The sequence below is a fragment of the Heteronotia binoei genome, chromosome 9 (genome assembly GCF_032191835.1).
Source record: "Heteronotia binoei isolate CCM8104 ecotype False Entrance Well chromosome 9, APGP_CSIRO_Hbin_v1, whole genome shotgun sequence".
In the NCBI taxonomy this organism is placed as follows: Eukaryota; Metazoa; Chordata; class Lepidosauria; order Squamata; family Gekkonidae; genus Heteronotia; species Heteronotia binoei.
This window is the reverse complement of record NC_083231.1, coordinates 26,500,984-26,522,539: the sequence shown is the minus strand read 5'-3', so window position 1 is coordinate 26,522,539 and position 21,556 is coordinate 26,500,984. Positions and strand designations below refer to the sequence as shown.

The 21,556-nt window shown below is 46.6% G+C and overlaps 1 protein-coding gene across 1 annotated transcript in view; it reads left to right on the top strand.

Moving 5' to 3' along the window:
- LIMCH1 (LIM and calponin homology domains 1) overlaps positions 1-21,556 on the top strand; it is a 292,250-nt gene that overhangs the window by 152,396 nt on the left and 118,298 nt on the right. Inside the window, exon 4 of the mRNA XM_060246331.1 lies at positions 16,031-16,137. Coding sequence (XP_060102314.1) covers positions 16,031-16,137 — 107 coding nt within the window. The remainder of the gene's footprint in view (positions 1-16,030; positions 16,138-21,556) is intronic.

The window sequence follows — 21,556 nt, the reverse complement described above, 5'->3', positions numbered from 1 at the left end:
CAATGTAGCCATAATGTTTATTCATACTGACCCTAATCTACTTTCTTTGCTATGAAATGGCCCTTATTCTCTTTGAAGTAGGATACAAGCAGTGGTAGCATGTCTTCCTCCCTGTCTCGTGTGAGTTTCTCAAAAGCTGCTGGACAAGAGATTGAAGCTGTTTACTGAAAGACTTTCATTAGATTTTCTTTTATGTAACACTGGAGTCACACCAGCCAAACCATAAGTGAAGAAAACATTTCAAGCCTGGCTATTCCCGTTCAGCATGATTTGGGTTTTGTTTAGTCAAAAATCAGACCATCGGAGATTATTGAAAGATATCCTTTGGCACGCAAGCGGGAGATGTTTAATTTTAAAAGAGGAAAGGAATTTGTTGCTCTTCCCCTTAAAGGGTCATGAACTTGAGCAGGAATGAACCATTCTTTGGCAGCTGTAAATATTTTGCAACTTGCCTTTTGGGAATAAAGACTTAATCTGGGTATAACCGCTACTGCCAGGCCTTTGGCCTTCACAGACCAGGCCTTGTTGCTTTTGAGGTCCAGGTGTAACAGAAGGCCTAGCATCCGGCTATACAGCATGACAGCTCTCCTCGCGTTGCTGTTTGTTCTAATTGCTGGAGAAAATATTGGTATTGGCCAGTGGTTCCTGTTTATTGGCTTTAAATGAAAGATAACGTTGCTTAATTTGACACACACAAAAGCACAAATCGGGGAAGAAAAATGGATGCATATAGTCGCATTAATAGCTGCTCAGCGTTTACAAGAGGCTTTGTAGGACGTGCCAGCTGGCGACACCCTTCGGTTTCAAGTATTTCATGTGGTGTTCATTTCTCTCTTGTAATTTATGTGCCTTGTTTTGGGACTTCAGAGCTACAAAATTAAAAGATGTCGAAGAGAATTCAAGGTGGCTTGTTTTTTTTGTTTTCTTTGTCCGTGAAGTTCTAAGATTTTGGGCTCCTTCATACAGTAAATCTCAAAGCACTGTGGGAGTCACTTCCCTCTGTCATATTCCCATGCCACTGTGGTAAGAACAGAAGCCCCCATGAAAGTCCTTCTCCTCTAGTTGTTCTCAGCCAAAAGAGAAGATGGCAGTTAAACCAGGACTGTTAAACCAAGACCGATTTCCTGCTAAACTTATGCTGCTCTCACCTCTTCTCCGCGAGGCTGCTGCTGGATTTCACACAAACTGCTCCGGATCAAGTGAGTTGCGCCACCTCTCAGCAGGCAGGATCCCCTGAATCTGTCTGTTTCTGTCTGCCGCGGAGGGAACTTGAAAAGGGGCGGAGCAACTCACCGGCTTGGGACAACTTGTGTGAAATCCAGCAGCCAGCCCCGCAAGGAAAAGGAGCAAGAGCTCAAAACAAGGTGAGGGGGAAATTTATCCAAGTGATGCTGGGTTCCAAATATGACCACATGTTTTGCTCCCCCACATAAAAGCAACGAAAGCACATTGTACATGGAACCGAGGCCTAGCTTTCGCCTTGATATGTGTAAATAAACTCACATCTAATTTTTGTTCACATACTAGGTTGATTTTTAGGGTTGCCAGCCTCCTGATGGGGTCTGGAGATCTCCCGCTTTCACAACTGATCTCCAGCTGGCAGAGATCAGCTCCCTTGGAGAAAATGGCAGCTTTGAAGGGTGGACTCTATGGGCATTGTACCATACCGAGGCCCTTCCCCTTCCCAAAACCTGCCCTCTCCCAGATCCACCCCCAAAGTCTCCAGGGATTTTCCAACACAAACCTGGTAACCCTATGATTTATACAGAAACCTATCTCAGCCCAACCTCTATAATACAGTTTTTGCAGATGCTGAATGTATACAAGAAGGAACTTCAGCTGGAAAGGTCTGTAAAAATCTCTTGCAGCTTGGCATCTGTGCTTGCGATTTATACTGAATCTAGGCCTGATATTGCACTGGGGAGATGGGGGAGGGGAGAAGCAAGCCTGTAGTGCATCAAAAGGAGGAAATTCCAGCATTACTTCAGACAGACAGATTGCGATGTAGTAGAAAAAGAGTGAGAAGCAAATCTGGTTAAAGAAATTGTGGCGTTCTTTTTCTTTTCAGTTCAATTTAGTCTCCATCCACAAAACTACATTTATAATGAGAGATGAACAATATGCAATATTTCTGCAGTGCCCTGGATATATATATATATATATTCTCTTCTGGAATAAGGAATCCTAGCATTTATATTCTGTGGCTTGTGGACTGTGGCTTGATTTCCATGAAACTTCATGCAATATAAGTGGTGGGAGCTACACACTTTATGTCAGTATGTGTGCACACTGATGGTTGGCATGCCAAATGCCACAGCAATTAGTGAACTGGTCACTGCACACTGGAATAATAAAGAGTGCAACTCTTGCGAAACTAATAAATTACAAAAGAAACAGTGAGGCTGAAAAGGAATGACTGAGGCTGAACAGAGGGACAGTTGTACCATCATGATCTCACAGAGCATCGAAGGGAATTGAGAGAAAGTTGACATGTTTCTGACTTTGGATCTCTTCCTGTCTTTCTGTTCAATATATTGGGTGGGAGGGGTCGTGTTCAGAGGTAGAGCCTCTGCTTGGCATACAGAAGGTCCCAGGTTCAATCCCCGGCAGCTCCAGTTCAAAGGTCCAGGCAGTAGGTGATGTGAAAGACCTCTGCCTGAGACCCTGGAGAACTGCAGCCAGTCTGAGTAGTCAATATTGATCTTGATTTGAGAACGCACGCATAGCTGGTCTTGAGGACAAAAGGAGATTGAGGAAGAATCGCACTGCTACAGCACCAACCCTAAATCAGACTTTTCCCTGCAGCCACTGTGGCCGGACCTGCCTGTCCCGCATTGGTCTTGTCAGCCACCAGCGAGCCAGCAGCAGACGTGGACTATTGCACCCTTCTTAAATCTTCGTTCGCGAAGCCAAGCCGAGAGAGAGAGAGGACCGATGGTCTGATTCAGTATAGGGCAATTTCATGTGTGCATATGAGTAAAAAGAAGACACAAAATCATCTTGTATTATCCCATAGTCAAGGCAGATTTCATGTGTATGTAAAAACAACAGCATCAAAATAAAAGTTTGCATCTGTTCTAATGCAGATATGATTAGATCTAAATTCCAGTTAATACTTCAGCTATAATTTTGTAAGCAGATAAGCAAAACATGTCCCAAATCATTTAATAAACAGTTTACTTTCGCTGTAATTTCAGCAGTAATTGACTACACATATCCCAATTTGTAATGTCATAGTACCCCAGGCTTATAAATTTCCATTTTCCTGGTCACCTGTGATAGATATTGCTGCCTTCAGGCAACCAGGCAGGAAAGATATGCACAAGTTGGTTCTTTCCATGTCAAAGCTAGCATGACATCACTGCCCATATTTAATTTATTTTTGTGCAAAGTCATCTTTTTTGAGAATCCATGTGGGAAAAAGTCATCTGTTTATAGCTCTTGCTATCCAGAAACAAATTTTAACCTGTCACAATAAACTAGTTTCTACCACTAAAAGAATTGCCATGTAATAAAGACTTTGAGAACTAACTATAATAACAAAAGTAAGAATATTTTAATGCACAGAAAATAATAAACGGCAAAGCTTATGTACTGTATTACTTCCAACATCCTGGCTACATCCCTGTATGAGCCCCGTAGGTCTTTATGATCAGCAACCCAACAACTTCTGGTGATACCCAGCCCCAGAGACGTCCATCTGGCCTCGAGGAGGGCCAGGGCCTTTTCAGCCCTGGCCACTGCCTAGTGGAAGGAGCTCCCCCTGGAGATCCGGGCCCTGTGGGATCTGCTTCAATTCCGCAGAGCCTGTAAAACCGAGCTCTTTTGCCAGGCTTTCAGCTGGGGCAGTGGATGTCACTTGTTACCGGCCTCCCCCCTTCATTCCATCCCGGTGCTATAACACCTATTGTTACTCTGTAATTTTAGATTTTATATATTTAAATTGGTTTTTTACTGTTGATTGTTTTTATGATGTAACCCACCCTGAGCCTGTTCTATGAGAAGAGCGGGCTAAAAATAGAATAAAATAAATAAATCCTGTTGCTTTCTAGCTATTAGATGGTGCAAGCTGAAGACCTAGAAGATGGTTTTTGGGGTGGGGAATAGATAAACTATTTGGACCCCCTCCCCAGGGCTTTTTTTTTTTTAGAAAAAGTCCAGCAGAACTCATTTGCATACTAGGCCACACCCCCTGTCATCACCATTGTTTCACATAGGGCTTTTCTGTAGAAAAACCCAGAGGGAACTCTTTTGTTTATTAGGCCACACCCCCTGATGCCAAGCCAGCCAGAGCTGCGTTCCTGTGTGTTCCTGCCCCCCAGAAGCCCTGGTTATACCTTGGTTTGTCTCAATAAACATTCTTCAATGATCCAGCTCAGTTCCTGTCACCATCTTCATTCCAACCTTGCCTTGGAACCCTGTTGCTTTATCAGAAGGTCCCTCAAAGAGAGTAAGGTGGCCTAAGTCCAATTTGAGGGCCTCTGTCCACTCTAGACCAGGTGTTACAAGTCAACAGCTCTTGCCAGAATAGGAAGCGAGAGAAAGCAAGCAGAGGGGAGATTCCTCTCCCACATTTGCCTCTTTTATATGATTCAGTTTGGGAACTGGGCCCACTCCCATAAAATATACAATTGGCTGATACATGTATAGATAGGGTTGTCAAGTCCAATTCAAGAAATATCTGGGGACTTCGGAGGTGGAGCCAGGAGACATTGGGGTGGAGTCAGGAGTAAGGGTGTGACAAGTCTAATTGAACTCCAAGGGAGTTCTGGCCATCACATTTAAAGGGACAGCACACCTTTTTAAATGCCTTCCTTTTATAGAAAATAATGAAGGATAGGGGCACCTTCTTTTGGGGCTCATAGAATTGGACCCCCTGGTCCAATCGTTTTGAAACTTGGGGGGGGTATTTTGGGGAGAGGCACTGGATGCTATACTGAAACTCTGGTGCCTCTACCTAAAAAAAACAGCCCCCCCCAGAGCCCACGATACCCGCAGATCAAGTCCCCATTATTCCCTATGGGAATCGTTCTCCATAGAGAATAATAGAGTGCCCGGTAGACATTTCCCTCCCCACCCCCTTGCTTTCTGATGATCCTAAAGCAGGGGGAGGACCTCCAAACCTGAGGATTGGCAAACCCCCCTCTCTCTTTCACACACACACACACACACATACTTACTGGGTCTGGTTCCTCCATAACGACATCTGAAAAGAACGGGCTATGCTGCTCTCTCTCTCTCTCATACACACACACTCTTACTTGTTCTGAAACAAAAGCAAAACAAACCGAGGGACTGTGCTGCTGACCCTTCCCCATGAAGTACTTCCTGCTCAACTTTATAGGCACACAGACACACATACATTTTGAAACGGGCCTTTTTTGCAGATTTCTAAACCTGCCCAAGATCTAGAGGTGCATAGTGGCTGTGGGGGCGGGGCTTCCCCCACCGGCCAGCTGGCTGGGGACAGGGGGAAGACTGTAAAACCATGGACTCCTCCGCTGGGACCCGGGGATTCGGAAGCCTATGTACAGACCACCAGCATTAATAGATTTCTCTGCAGGTGCCCCTTCAGCTATGCCTAGAACAGAACACTGGATTGGAAAGATCTCGCTGACCATGGACAGGTGTATGTTTTCCAATATGAAGCACAATGAAGAATGAACAAATAAAAACAAGTTGGATTGTTAAGGCTGTTATGGCAATTGAATAAATATTTTGCCATCTTTTAAATTGTTGTATTGCTTTTATTGTTTTAATGACTACTATAAAAATTGATTTTAGTGTTTTAAAACCTGATGTTACCTGCCCTGAGCCTGCTTGTGGGAAGGGTGGGATATAATTTCAATAAAATAAAGACTGTCTGGCTGAATCTGTGAAACAGTGAAATGGCTTCCTTGAGTGACATGTCCCTTAGAATGAGGGGCACCAACAGGACAAGGCTTTGCATAGAGGGGAAATGTGATTGGTTTTTCCAGATCACCTGACTCCTGGCTAGTAGGGTTTTACCTGCTGGCTTACACAGACCCCCAGTGATGGTAGAGAACCCAGGCCTCTTGATTTAAATGCCATGCTACCTACAGAGCTTTGTATAGAGCAGGGGTGGCCAAATTTGCTTAGCGTAAGAGCCACACAGAATAAATGTCAGATATTTGAGAGCCACATAACATGAACATCAGATGTTTGAGAGCTGCAAGACAGGAAGGGAACAGGCAAGCAAATAGATGGGGGGGAGGAAGGGAGAGGTGGAAAGAACGCAACTTTAAATGTATTATCCAAGCTGCTTGCTGGCTTGGCTTGAAAAAGTGATTTAAAGAGACAAATGCCTTCTCCAAGACAGCCAATAGGCAGTGGGGGCTTCAAGAGCCACACAAAATACGTGTGAAAGAGCCACATGTGGCTCCAGAGCCACAGTTAGGCCACCCCTGGTATAGAAGTTGGGATTTGCAGTTGGGCTTCTGGGGAAGAACCCATGTAGGTGTGTGGTTTGCTGATAGGGTTGCCAGGTCTTTGTTGGAAAATACCTAGAGACTTTGGGTGTAGAACTGGGAGAGAGCGAGGTTTGGGGAGGGGAGGGGCCTCAGTGTTTTCCAACGCCACAGAATCCACCCTTCAAAGCAGCCATTTTCCCCAGGGGAGCTAATCTTTGTCAGCTGGAGATCAGTTGTAAAAGCGGGAGATCCCCAGGCCCCACCTGGAGGCTGAGCAATGGTTGTCATGTGGAACTAAAACCCATCAAAAATCAGTGGAACATCTTTTCAATAGGACTGAGGCATTTTTTAAAAAATCACAGCATTGTGATTTGAAAATTATGTGAGACTGTTTTTTCTGGTTTGCCAGTTATGAGTAGATGTAGCCCCTTGGTGTAGAGTGGTGAAGCTGCAGTACTGCAGTCTGAGCTCTCTGATCACGACCTGAGTTCGATCCCAGTGGAAGCTGGGTTCAGGTAGCCAGCTCAAGGTTTACTTATCCTTCCTTCCGAGGTTGGTATAATGGGTACCCAGCTTGCTGGTGGGAAAGTGTAGATGACTGGGGAAGGCAATGGCAAACCACCCTGTAAAAAAGTCTGCCGTGAAAACATTGTGATGTGATGTCACCCCAGAGTCAGAAACTACTGGTGCTTATACAGGCAACTACCTTTACCTTTTCTTAGTTGTGAGTATCCCATTCCTTAAATCGTTACGGTGATTTCAGGTGGGTAGCCACATTGGTCTGCAGTTAGATTAGCAAGATATAAGTCCAGTAGAACCGTAAAGACTAAGATTTCCAGGGTATGATCTTTCGAGTGTCAAATCTCTTGACGAGAGTCAAAAAAAGGGAGCTTTGACTCTTGAAAGTTTATACCCTAGAAACTTTGCTGGTCTTTAAGGTACAACTAGACTCAGATCTTTAATCATTAAGTATCTTTTGTTGAAATACAATCATTGGGGTATGAGAAGGGATATATTCTGTTTCCTTGTCATTGACTTGCAGATAAGCTGGTTAGGCTCAGTTATAAGAGAAAGTAATTATGTAAAGAGTGAAGCGAGTTCGTTACTGGGTTGCTGATGTCAAGAATCGTGGCCTCTGTTTTTCTCCTGTGCCATGGCATGTTTTTGTGAGGGTATGTCACAGTTCATGTGCGTTTGAATAAACCTGTCAAGAAGATTTCTGAGGTCTTCTTGTATCTATTTAATTTTATTTATTTATTTATTTATTTATTTGATTTATATCCCTTCCTCCCCGCTGAAGCAGGCTCATGGCGGCTCACAACATAAAATCCCACAAACAATTAAATTAATAAGTATTAAAATTACAGATTCAGTGATAAAATAGATATGCAATGATTAAAACAGTTAAAACAGAATATTGAGTTGGTGATATTGTGGTGGCGACGGCCTTCTTGCACTTCTCTTAAATACCAATGTCGAGCCAATTGAATGCCAGCCAGAAGAGGACAGTCTTGCAGGCCTTGCGGAACTGCACAAGGTTCCTCAAGGCCCTCACTTCATCTGGCAGTTGGTTCCACCAGCAGGGGGCTACAATTGAGAAGGCCCTGTTTCTGGTTGATTTCAATCGGGCCTCCTTTGGCCCGGGGATTACTAATAGATTTTGTGATCCTGATCTGAGTACTCTCTGAGGAACATGTGGGGAGAGACGGTCCCTAAGGTAGGCAGGTCCTAGGCCATATAGGGCTTTAAAGGTAATAACCAGCACCTTGTAACAAATCCGGTATACTATTGGCAGCCAGTGCAGTTCCCGCAGTCCCGGCTGAATGTGCTCCCACCTGGGGAGCCCCAATAACAGCCTGGCAGCTGCGTTCTGCACTAGCTACAGCTTCCGGGTTCATATAGAGGGTATTACAGTAGTCCAGCCTCGAGGTGACCATTGCATAGATCATTGTTGCCAGGTCGCCGCGCTCTAGGAAGGGGACCAACTGCCTTGCCCGCCTAAGATGGAAAAACGCAGATTTAGCAGTGGCTACTATCGGCCTCCAATGTCAAGGCAGGCTCCAGTAGCACCCCCAAGCTCTTGACCTTGTGCGCCATTGCCAGTGGTGCACCGTCAAACGCCGGTAGGAGAATTTCCCTTCCTAGACCACCACGACTCAAGCAAAGGACCTCTGTCTTCACTGAATTGAGCTTCAATCTACTCAGCCTAAGCCATCCAGCCATGGCTTGTAGTGACAGGTCCAAATTTTCTGGGACACAGTCAGGCCGTCCGTCCATCAGTAGATAGAGCTGGGTATCATCAGTGTACTGGTGACAACCTAACCCATACCTCCAAGCAATCTGGGCAAGGGGGCGCATGTAGATGTTGAACAACATCGGGGAGAGTACCGCCCCCTGAGGCACCCCGCAGTCAAGCACGTGCCTCTGGGAGTTCACCCCCAATCACCACCCTTTTTTCCCCGACCATCAAGGAAGGAGGAAAGCCATACCATACCATACCATAGACCTTTATTGGCATTGATGTAAGAATACAGTATACTTTAAAACCAACAGTAACACTATAGAATATAATAAAACCTTAAAAAAAACAGCAAAAGTTAAATGACATAAAATAGCTGTGAGCTATGCATGAGTAAAAGCCTCTCTGATTTGGATCGCAACCTGTAAAAAGCAAGCAACGTGAGTAGTGACAAAGTTGTGTTTCCCGTGGATTAAAAAGTGAACCTTGGCATTGTCAGAAAGGCCTTGATGGTCAGAGAGCAGAGCATCTAGGTATCTTGCTCGTGGACTGCTATAGAAAGGGCAGTCCAGAAGAACATGAGGGACCGTTTCGATGACTCCTTGGCTACAAGGGCATCGTCTAAGATTGCGGGGGATTCTGTGGTATCTTCCGGAGAGGATGGCCGATGGTAATGCATTAAATCTAGCCAGCATAAGTGCTCTTCTTTGGTGAGGATCAGTTAAAAAGAGGAAATAGGGAGCTAAAAGCCCAGGAGTCTGGGATAAACACAGATAGCTTGGGGAGCAAGTTTTCCGAGCTGCCTCAGTTAGACGTTGCAACTGGATATCTAGTAGTCTGCATTTGATGGATTGAAATACCGCAGAAGCAGAGGATAGATAAAATGCATCCAAGGAAATACCTATGGATGTGATTTTCTTTTGGATCAGGGTCAACCATTTGGATGCATGATGGTTCATCAGCATCAAAAAGGTGAAAGAATTCTGATCAGAGTTAAATAAAAGGCACAGCCAAAACTTAAAGGTCAAAAGCCAGGCGCGAGTTTCCAGCAGCAACAGTCCAGTTTCCATGCAAATTGCAGCATAAGGAACACAGTTGGGTAATCCCAGTATTTTCCTCAAAAAGAAGGATTGTAGGCCTTCAGTGGTGTAGTCGAAGGCACTGATCCATATGGGGGCACCATATAAGAGTTGGGGGCTAGATTTCACATTGAAAGCATTAGGGCCATAGGGACATATCGGTTCCCTTTCAGATTAAAAAAAACGGGCAATAGACAAGGCACTAGTTCTTGCCACTGTTAGAGCGCACTTGCGATGGGTTGCCCAGCTCCCATTGTAGGAAAAATTAATCCCCAGATATTTGGTAGTTTTGACCTGTTCAATAGGGTTTCCCTGGACTGACCATAATTGTTGCTTCCAAGTTTTAGAGAAAACTAAAATCTTTGTTTTCCCATAATTCAGGGTTAACTCGTTGTGAAATAGGTCATAACTTGGTATAATAGACGCCTCAATCCAATTTGGGAACATGACAGTAAGACGGCATCATCCGCATATAAAAGGATGGGAACGTGACGGTGAGCAATTTTAGGGGCATGCCCATCGATTGCATATAAAACAGGGGCAAGATCATTTAAAAAAAGATTAAAAAGTGCTGGGGCAAGGATACAGCCCTGTTTCACACCCTTACAAATTGGAATTTCCGAAGTTGTACTTAACTTGCCAGCTGGTACGTGTATACAGTTTTTTAATCAAGGTAAGCAATCTGGGATCCATGTTCATCCTGGCCAACTTAACCCAAAGCAACTCTCTGGGAACTGAGTCAAACGCCGCCTTGAGGTCTAAAAAGGCAGTGAAGAGTTTGTTGCCAGATTTCCCACTGTATTTAGAAACTAGGTGTGATAAAACGACACAGTGGTCAAGGGTGGATTTACCATGGCAAAACCCTATTTGTTCTGGGCCTAGTATGTTGTTTGTTGTCAGCCAACTTTCTAGTTTCACTAGGAGGTGTTTGGCATAAAGCTTGCCGACAACTGATAGGAGGCTAATCGGCTGATAGTTCTCAGGTAATGAAGGATTGCCCTTTTTATGGATAGGGACAATGATTACATTGGTCCATGTCCTGGGCATTATTCCAGTGCTATTTATCATAGTAAACAGGGCAGCCAGGGGTGGAGCCCACAATTCTGGGTGGAACTTCAATAGCTCTGGGATGACTGCGTCAGGGCCAGGGGCCATTTTGGGCTTAAGTTGCGAAATCAGGGTAATGATGTCCTCCAGGGACACAGGTGGCCACTCAGGATGTTCACTGATGCCAGTTTCAAGGGAAATGGGGAAATTTGCCCCATCGTTTCCAAAAAGATTTAAAAAGTATGAGTGCCAGGCTTGGGAAGAAATCGTTATTGTAGAGTAAGGTTTCCCCTGCAGGTCCCCAGAGATTAAAGCCCAAAATTTCCCACTATCATTGGACCTAGAAGCTTCGATCAGGCGCTCCCATTGGGCCCTTGCAAGCTGGAGCTTCTTGGCCTTGACCATATCTAACAGCTTGTGTTTAACAATAAAATAATCTTTAGGTAAGGCAGACTTTTTTTGGCTCCTATAGTGATGATAGATAGAGCGAAGTGTGGACTTCAGGCGAAGACATTCTCTGTTGTGCCAGGGATTATATTTAGATTTGCCTTTAAAAACCACAGGAGAGGAGGGGTTAAGCAGGGAAATAACATTAGAGACAAGGTTGTCATAGGAGGAAATAACTTCCGTGGAGTTCATAGAAGACATAAGGGAGAGGCGTAAATTCTCAAGTGCTTGCTCGTTGATTATTAGCTGGGTTCTCACAGCAAGGTTGCGTGACCAAATAAGTCTGGGGAGAGACCCAGCGGATGTGTCTGCCCTTACACAGGCTGGGTTATCATCAGGAGGTGATGGATTGTCAAATATAAAAAACAAAGGAAAATGGTCACTCTCAGAGCGATTGTCAATATAAAAATGCACTAAATAATCTTTAAAAGATGGAGGGATTAAAATATAATCTAAGACGCTGCAGCCTCTGATAGATGCAAAGGTGACTTCCCCTGGGAAATCCCTGTCAGAGGAGCCATTTAACACTAGTTTGTCAAATTGGATGCAATACTTAGCAAATAGAATGCCCGCCTGGTTGATGCGGGCATCTTTAGAAATCCTGCCAGACCTAAAAAAGCAAGGGAGGGAAACATTGGGGTCTAAGTTCAAGAGAGCCAAGAGGTCCCGGTCGTCTTTACCAATTATAGCATTAGAACATAAGAACATAAGAGAAGCCATGTTGGATCAGGCCAACAGCCCATCCAGTCCAACACTCTGTGTCACACAGTGGCAAAAAATTTTATATACACACATACACTGTGGCTAATAGCCACTGATGGACCTTTAAAATCTTCAAGCAAAATAATATCTGTCATAGGAAAGAGGTGCTCAAGTTGTTCAAGATATGTGGTCATACAATCCCAAAGGAAGCATAGCGAAGCTTTGTCAGGAGAGGGGGGAAGGAGGAAAGCCATTGCAAGGCCAACCCCTGAATTCCTGCATCGGCGAGACAGCAGGTCAGCGACCAATAGTCGACCATATCGAACGCTGCCAATAGATCAAACAACATCAGTACCGCCGAGCCGCCTCGATCCAGATGCTGCTGGAGGTCATCCACCAGGGCGACCAGCACTGTCTCCGTCCCGTGATCTGGGCAGAAGCTGTACTGGTGAGGGTCTAGGACGGAAGCGTCATCCAGAGAGCTCTGTAACTGTAGTGCTACTGCCCTCTCAATAATTTTACCCAAAAAGGGTAAATTCGAGACTGGCCGGTAATGTGCCAATTCGGCCGGGTCTTATGTCAATTTTTTCAGGAGAAGGCGAACCACAGCCTCTTTAAGAGGTGTTGGAAAACGCCCTTCCGCAAAGGATCTATTTACAATATCTCGTATAGGATATCTGAGCAAGGGTCCAGATCACAAGTTGTTGGGCATACAGTATAGATGATCCTGTCAACTTCCTCTAGGCTTTCTCTAGGTATTGAAGAGGTCTAGGTATCAACTTCCTCTAGGTATTGAAGCGGTCCAGAACAGAACCAGAAGACAGGTATGGGACCTCAAGTTCACATACTGTCTCCAATGTGGCGGGGAGGTCGTGGCGAAGCGACGAGATCTTATCTGCAAAAAAGTTCCCAAAAGCCTCACAGCCAATCTCCAATTCCCTAGAATTTGGCCTGCCTTGTGGCAGTGTTGTCAGGGTTCAAATTGTGTTAAACAATTGTGCCAGGCGCAAAATTGCAGATGCAATCGAGGCCGCAAAGTAAGTTTTCTTTGTGGCTTTGACTGCCATCTCATAGGACCTCATAAACTCTCTATAAGATGTTCTAGTCACTTCATCTTGAGTACACAGCCATTGCCTCTCTAGCCATCTGAGTCCTCGTTTCATCTGCCACAACTCTATGTTGTACCATGGTGCTAGTTTAGAGCGAGGGCGGAGAGGACTCAGAGGTGCGATCTCATCGATGGCTCATTTGGAACCATTCCGGGTTTGGAACCATTCCGGGTTTATCTGGCTCCGTGGGCGAGCTAAAATGTGCTCACTGCCTATATGGGCTTGGGGTGGGACATCCACATGAGCCTTGAGGGCATAGTGGTCCAACCATGGCACTGCTTCAGCAGTAATACTGTCCACTAAAACTCCCGCCGCAAAGATCAAATCTAGCATGTGCCCCGCCTGGTGAGTGGATGTTGTAACAAGTTGGGAGAGTCCCGGTGTCACCATGGATGACACTAGGTCCATCGCCTGACTAGAGATTGTGTCATCGGCATAGACACTGCAGTCACCAAGGATCGAAAGCCTTGGGTACTCCAATGCCCAGCCTGTTACGGCCTCCATCAGGGACAGTAAGGCGCTGGCTGGTGCGTTAGGCAGACGATACACCAGCCAGATAGCCAACCCCTCCCCAACGTCCCACGCCAGACTGGTACATTCAATGCCATTAATCTCTGGGGCTGGGAGAGCCCGGAAGGAGTAAGCCTCTCATATGAATAGAGCCACCCCTCCCCCTGACGCCCGCTAGTCCGTTATTGGTGAAAGACTGAGTATCCTGGGGGAGCCGTCTGGGAGAGAGCTACATTCTCCCCATCTCACACCCAGGTCTCAGTCACGCAAGCCAGGTGCATGTCCTGCTCAAGCAAGAACTCCCGAAGGATATAGATCTTATTATTTTTGGACCTGGCATTACATAACACCAATGACGGAGGTGAGTAATTCAACCTGATCCCTTTACCTGCCACCGTCGGGATGGGATACAGACTGGAAGGGGGCTGAGCGCTATCATGTCTCGGCCTCCTTCCCTTATAATTCTGTCTGTTCCCACCGTCATACCATCCCCTCGCCAGGAGTACTGGAATTCCCAGGCCGGTCATCCCGTGCTGGTCTCCGCCACAGCCTCAGACCAGCTGTGAATAGGCCCGGCTCATCACCCTACTCCGGGTGTTAAACAGCAAGCTAGCTCCCCAACCCTCTCCTCTCTCCCCAACCAGTCAGTTTCCTAATTTAAGCTAACCTGCTAATAATTTAATCTAATAGTTAATTTAATCTAAAACCCCAACACCACAATCTCCCCTTTAACTACCGTATTTTTCGGACCATAAGACGCACTTCTCCCCCCCCCCAAAAAAAAGTGGGGGGAAAGTGCCTGCGTCTTATGGAGCAAATACTGAAAAAAAGGGAGACAAGGCAGAGGGGGAGGGGGCCTGCAACCCCAGGAGACAAGCGGCGGGATCGCTCCCTCCGCCCCCACCGCAAACCCAGACTCACCGGACCATAAACGCCCCCACTTCCCGGTCACCGGCGGGACACGTGGCTGGCTCCCTCCGCGCCTGCGTGCCTGGCTCCCTCTGCCCCTCCGCAAACCCAGCGCTTCGCGCACACCTGTGTGCCTGGCTCCAGCCCGAAGGCTGCAATGGCGCCCGCATCCCCAACGGCTGTGCTGTGAGGCGTGGGCAGCAGAAGATGGCGGAAGGAGAAGGTGCGTCTTATGGTCCGATGCGTCCAATGGTCCGAAAAATACGGTAATTACCTAAACATAATTTAATTAATTCTGATGGTTCCTTAATTGCAAAGACCCTCCCAGCCGGTTACTCTCCCCCAATTAATTTGCCAGAAATATAAAATTCTTCGAATAGCTAATCAGTTAACCAATAGTCCAAAATTAATTAACCAATAAGACAATTACTTAAGAAATCAATTTAGCAGTCAGCAATTCAAATTCCCCTTGTGTATTGGCAGTTAAGAACAGGTTAAAATGGTGCAGGATTAAAACCCTGCAGTGCTTGAGGTGCAAGGTGTTCTTAAAGTGCAGTTGTTCTTAAAGTGCGGTAGTGGTGTCCGAACCCCAGGCGCCCCCCCCCCCACAGCTTTGGAGACCCGGGGAGGAAGCCTCCCCCGCGTCCCCCCAGCCGCGTGGTTAAGCCCTTCAGGCACTCAGCTGGTAACAGGCGCTTTGCAGCTGCCTGTGGATTCTGCAGCTGTCTCGGGGTCATATTAGTAGTCCAACAGCCCCCGCAGTCGAGTACACCAGGCCTCCACATGCTCTATGGCAGGGCCTCTCAGTCGCGGGGCTCCCGGTCGTCGGCTAGGCTGGTAGACTGCACTCCAAAGGCCACCAGCAACAGACGAGGAAGGGTATCCATGGGGGATGAAACTCTGGGAGAGAGGAGGGAAGCCGCCGCCCCGCAAGCCAATATATAAGCCGCCGTACTGCACTCTGCCGCGGTTCAGCAGCTCCCGGCCGCTTCCTTCGGCAGACCGGCCGCCACTGAAGTCTCACAGCATCCTGGCACTCCGCCCACAGTTCAGGTCATCCCGCACTCCAGTCCGCAGTCGCGCCAACCTCTGTGTTGGCGTCAGGCCCGGCTGGTAAGCAGCGTTTTCGATGTATTTCAAGGGGCTAAGGGACTGCAAAGTACTCAAAAGTCGTACCTCGCCTTTCCCCAGCAGCATGTTTTCAAGCTTGGCTTTGCCTGTTGATAGCGTGGAGCTAGAACAGTTGTAATTTTGTTTCAGGAGCCCTAGCACCAGAGCTCCTGTCTCGTCGCCATCTTAGTTTAATCTAATTTAATTAAAGGAACGACCAAGCTCCGTGCAACTGAAGATTGAAATGACGCGTTAATGATCTGTATCTTGAATCTTTCACATTTTTTGTCTATTACATAACCGAGCTACACGCTGGTTCCAGATCTGGGAGATTAAGTAGCTGGAAATGATCCCTGGTCATTTAGGTTGACACGGAACAGAGACAGGGGACTGGAGATGATAATCTTTGATAACCAGGAAGTATCATATTTGTTTGTGTCTTTTCAGGACAACATTGCCTTGTTCCTACGAGGCTGCAAGGAACTGGGCCTTAAAGAATCACAGCTTTTTGACCCGGGAGATCTGCAGGATGTATCGAGCAGAGCAACAGCCAAGTAAGCGGAACGCCCTCTTGTTTTTCGGGAATTAGACTAGTGTATGCGCTCGGTTGGTATTCCTTGTTTTGCTGTGTGATAAGGATTCTAAAATTACAAGGCTGGTGGCATTCTTTGCACTAGTTTATTGGCTTTGAAATGTTTCCAGCAGCCAGTGCCGGCCCGAGGGCACATAGCGGGAGAAGGCTTCTCCCCCCTCCTTCCTGGAACCGGAAGTGAGGGGGAGCGAAGCCTTCTCCTGCACGGGCTTCAAAGCATCAGATGGCGCGCCAGTAGGGCCCAGCCTTGGTGTGGCTCAGCTCAGTGCATTCTGGTGGGAGGGGAACGGAGCGCAGCTGCATTTGCAGCTCCAGGGAGAGAGAAGGTGGGTGGCGGCAGGGGGCGGAGGCAGGGGGGAGGCAGGCAGGCAAACTAGGTGGTTGTCATGGCACCGGAAGGGAGGAGCCCAATTTGGTGCCCCCTCCTCCTGGCACCCTAGGCAACTGCCTAGTTTGCCTAGTGGGCAAGCCAGCCCTGCCAGCAGCAGATGGTCACACAGTCTTAAGGTGGATTGAACTGCAGCACCAGAACCATTCCCTCCCCCTCTTTAACAGTGAGGGAGAAAAGGATGAGGATAAACCAGGGAAGGGGCAGAGAAGGCATTTATGTGATTGGGTCACGTTTCCCCCCCCAAAAAATATTCCCTCTAAGCTGCAAAGTCTTGTGAGCAAAAATTCTACTTTGTGAGCTACTGGCATTAAAGTGGTGAGCTACTGCATAAATTATTGCACTCTGGGGTCATCCTTCCTGAGCTGGAGGCTAAAAATCTGTGAGCTAGCTCACGCTAACTCAGCTTAGAGGGAACACTGGTCAGGATCCCAAAGTGCATTAGGATTCTCTCTGCAGATGACTGGCAAAGCCAGGGGAAGGAAAAAGAACAGAGTAAGTGAGGAGAGGAGGCTCTGGGGAAGTTGGTGCCAAATTTGAGTTTGTGTCTTCATGTTGTACAAAACAGCCACAAAACACAGCCAGTCGCACCCTAATAGTATATGCTTGTAAATATGAAAACATGAAAAACAAAATACAAACTTGTTCAGTGTTAGTCTAGAGGAGATTCCTGTGTTCTTTCTAGGGAAGTTTCACACAGTTATTTTGCAAAAGAGCTGTGAAAGTAAATTTAGAAGGTGGTCTCATTTCTAAGAAAAATCGAGTATTACTGGGTTAGAATGAAGTTAATAGATGGTGCCCCCTCCCCTAAAGCTCCGGTGCAAGAACTGTGCACTTTCACTGGCCTCCATTTGCAGAAATAAATGCTGAGTTCAACCGAAAGCTACTCAACAGAAGATCCAGGCAGTGCTCTTTCTGTACCAGCACAAATAAGCAATTCCAGGTGTTTGCTATCCATCCACCCTCAGAAGACATGCAGCTTCTGTTCAGGTACTAAGGAAAAGGAACAAAGAAAGCTCGATGCTATTGGAAGATGGGTGGGACGCAAACAATGTTCCCTCAAAGCTGCAGAGTTCTGTGAGCACAGTCTACTTTGTGAGCTACTAGCATTGAAGTTGTGTGAGCTCCTGCATAAATTAGTGTGCTTTGGGGTCATCCTTCCTGATTTAAGACAAAAATGTATGGGCTGGAGGCTAAAAATCTGTGAGCTAGCTCACGCTAACTCAGCTTAGGGGGAACACTGAACACAGATGAGGGAATTGGCAGCCACAGGAAGGTGAGAAGCCTAGTAGATTCAGAAGATAGGACTTCAGAAGAAGAAACCCTACCAGGGCATGTCTATGGTAGGCAGTTTGGGGACGGGGGTAACCTGTGAAGGAGGGCCTTTCCACATAGGGTATCCAAGGTCACAGTGCTGCCACGCCCAGGAACTTCAGGCATTTGTGCAAAAACATTTACTATTGTTTTAGCATTTTGCCCAATCCCAGTCCTGATTAAAATACAACCAGATGCTTTAAAAAACACACACAAATGCGAGGGTTAATATTGAGATGAAAGCATTTGTTTGAGAAGCGACTTAAATTTATGGCGCCGATTTGCATTGATGTGACCAGGGCTTCTCAGTAGGCCGAGAAAATTAAGCACTTTGTTACCGCAGATTAAAGAGGCTTTCAGGATGCTTTATTGTACTCGTTAAAGGATCCTCAAAATCTGATGGCCCTGTGATTAAACAAACCATCCGTCTGTTTAACTTCTGATCAAAACAGCAGACTGTGTGTCTGTGTATCCATGAGAGATGGAATGAATTCGGGCAAAATATCTACTCTGCCCACCCCCACCCCCACCCCCACCCACTCACCCTCACACGCACATAGAGCAACAAACATTGGAGACCTAAATAACTGGGAATAAATAAAAACACCGTTATTTGTTTCATTTAATAACTCCTGTTCCTCACAGATGCTCTGGAGTATCCTAAGCAAGTCAACTCTGGATCCTGCTGATCTGTTCAGTGGGGTTTACTCCTAGGAAAGTGTTCTCAAGAAGGAACTATTAAGAGTCCTAAAATTGGAAAGGAGGCCCTCTAGTCCAGGGGTGGCCAAACTTAGTTAGCATAAGAGCCACATAGAATAATTGTCAAATGTTTGAGGAAGGAAGGAAGGAAGGAAGGAAGGAAGGAAGGAAGGAAGGAAGGAAGGAAGGAAGGAAGGAAGGAAGGAAGGAAGGAAGGAAGGAAGGAAGGAAGGAAGGAAGGAAGGAAGGAAGGAAGGAAGGAAGGAAGGAAGGAAAATAGATGGGGAGGGAGGAGAGGTAGAAAGAAAGCCACTTTTAATGCACTCTTGAAGCCGCTGGCTAGCTTGGCTTGGTGACTTAAAGAGACAAATGATGAGGGCTTCAAGAGCCACAGGATCTATGAAAGAGCCACATGTGGCTCCTGAGCCACAGTTTGCCCCCCTCCACTCTAGTCCAGCCTCCTGCTCAGTGCAGGATTGCAAAAGCAATGATGGCTTGAATGAGAGCCCACCCCATGATAATTGGGTCTACTATTCTGACCGTTTGGAGATTTCTCCATATATTCATCTGAAATCTGTCCTCCTGCAACTTAAACCCATTCAATTTAGTCAAGCCTGCTGAAACAGCAGAGAACAAGTCTTTGCTACCTTGGATCCCATTACCCCTCTTCTCCGGGCTCAACAAAACAACCACTTCCTTCATCCTTTCCTCACAGGATTTGCAGCTATGGTTGCCAACTTCAGGCAGGGAAATAACTGGAGATTTGGGGTGTGCAGCCTGAGGAGAGTGGGGTTTGGGAAGGGAAGGGACTTCAATGGGATAAAATGCCATAGAGTTCCCCTTCTGAAGCGGCCATTTTCTCCAGGGGAATTGGTTTCTGTCACCTGGAGATGCGCTGTAAATCCCTGGAGACCTCCAGCCACCACCTAGAGTAGGGGTTGCCAAACTGCAGCTTGGGAGCCACATGTGGCTCTTTCATACATATTGTGTGGCTCTCAAAGCCCCCATAGCCCCATTGGCTGGCTTAGAGAAGGCATTTGTCTCTTTAAATCACTTCTCCAAGCCATGCCAGCTGGCGGTTTGGAGAATGCATTTAAAGTTAAAGTTGATTTCTTTCCTCTCCCTTCCCTCCTCCCTCCCCATCTATTACACCCTCCCTCCCTCCCTTCCTTCCTCCCTCCCCATCTATTCCTTCCTTCCTTCCTTCCTTCCTTCCTTCCTTCCTTCCTTCCTTCCTTCCTTCCTTCCTTCCTTCCTTCCTTCCTTCCTTCCTTCCTTCCTTCCTTCCTTCCTTCCTTCCTTCCTTCCTTCCTTCCTTCCTTCCTTCCTTCCGTCTTTTGGCTCTCAGACATCTGAAGTTCGTGTCCTGAGGCTCTCTAAACATCTGACGTTTATATGTGGCTCTTATGTTAAGCAAGTTTGGCCACCCCTGACTTAGGGGCTGACAGCCCTGTCTTCAGCTGCCTTTGTTACTCTTCTTTCAATCCACACTTTGTCAGAGGAGAGCGGCCAAGAGGACAGGGAGGTCCGCAACAGTATTTGCTCAAGGTGTCCATCCATTCCAAGCAGGCTCCTCTTCAGAGGCTCAACTGCAATAGCGTCCTTCAAACAACCCTTTGGGGGAAAGCCTAATTTATATCTGGTGCGTGTTAGGGGTGGAGTTCATTGATCACTGGCAGAACTCATTCCGTGAGGGCTTGGGCTCTGATCACCTATATGAAGGCATGGATTCTGGTATACTTTGCCACTGTTACTAGTAGTATAATGGAAGCTGAGTCAGCCGTGCAGAAAATCTCAGTTTTGTAAGATCAAAACTGTGACAGTGAAGAAACTGAAATTGTTTGACAGTGAAGAAATTGAGATTTTTCGTTCCTTGGCCTCATGATCAACCCAAAGGGAGACTTCTTCTACAGTTGCAGAATGAAATTCAATAAAATCATGTGAACAATCCTATTCCTCTTTATGCACATTATTGTTTGGTTAACAATTGTATTCAAGTGCTGTATATTACCGCTTCTGTTGTCTTCCTGATTGCACAAGCAGCATGGTGCTAAGTTTCTTTTTGCTCACACATCACTCACTCCAACTCAGTATTTTGTTCATGGTATAGTGGTTAAGTGTGTGGACTCTTATCTGGGAGAACTGGGTTTGATCCCCCACTCTTCCACTTGCATCTGCTGGAACGGCCTTGGGTCAGCCATAGCTCTTGTAGAGATGTCCTTGAAAGGGCAGCTTCTGTGAGAGCCCTCTCAGCCCCACCCACCGCACAGGGTGTCTGTTGTGGGGGAGGAAGGTAAAGGAGATTGCAAGTCCCTGTGAGACTTTGAGATGGAGAGTGAAGGGTGGGATATAAATTCAATATAATCATCTTCTGTTACTACTTAGTGTCCAACTTAAACCCCAACTCTGCCTCTGTTTTCACCAATGGGCAATAAGAACTCCGGGATGGACTACTACCCTGAGATGTTTCTTGGTACGGCCACCCATGGCCCTCTCCCAGTTCTTTCCAAAAGATCCTGTTTGAGCTCCCTGAGTTTTTTTCCCCAGGGTCCCTGCAGCATTCCATAGACCACCAGTGCAGACAGCAGCTGCCAGTGGGCCAATCTCCTTTCTCTGCTCCTTCTCTTCCTTAGGGGAGACGGGGGTCCCTGTGTTCCAAGGAAATTGTGATTAATGAAACCAAATGGCTCAGAGCTTTAAGACTGTGTTTGTTGCCCTGTCTCCCTAGCAACTGCACTTCATTTGCTCATGCAGCATTAAGAAATGCGTCTCCACCCATCCTTGCAACCTCTGCATCTCAACAATGTAAACACTGTTATCTGTAGGGTCACACGCTGTGTTGTTTATCTAGACTTAGCTCATGGCCTTCTGAAGAATCAAGTGTAAGCCAAAACCAAAGAAAATTGGCTGCTAGAGGAAGGTACGTTGACATCCTCCGTAATTCCAGGTTCCTCATGACTTGCTGTGATTTCCCACCAAA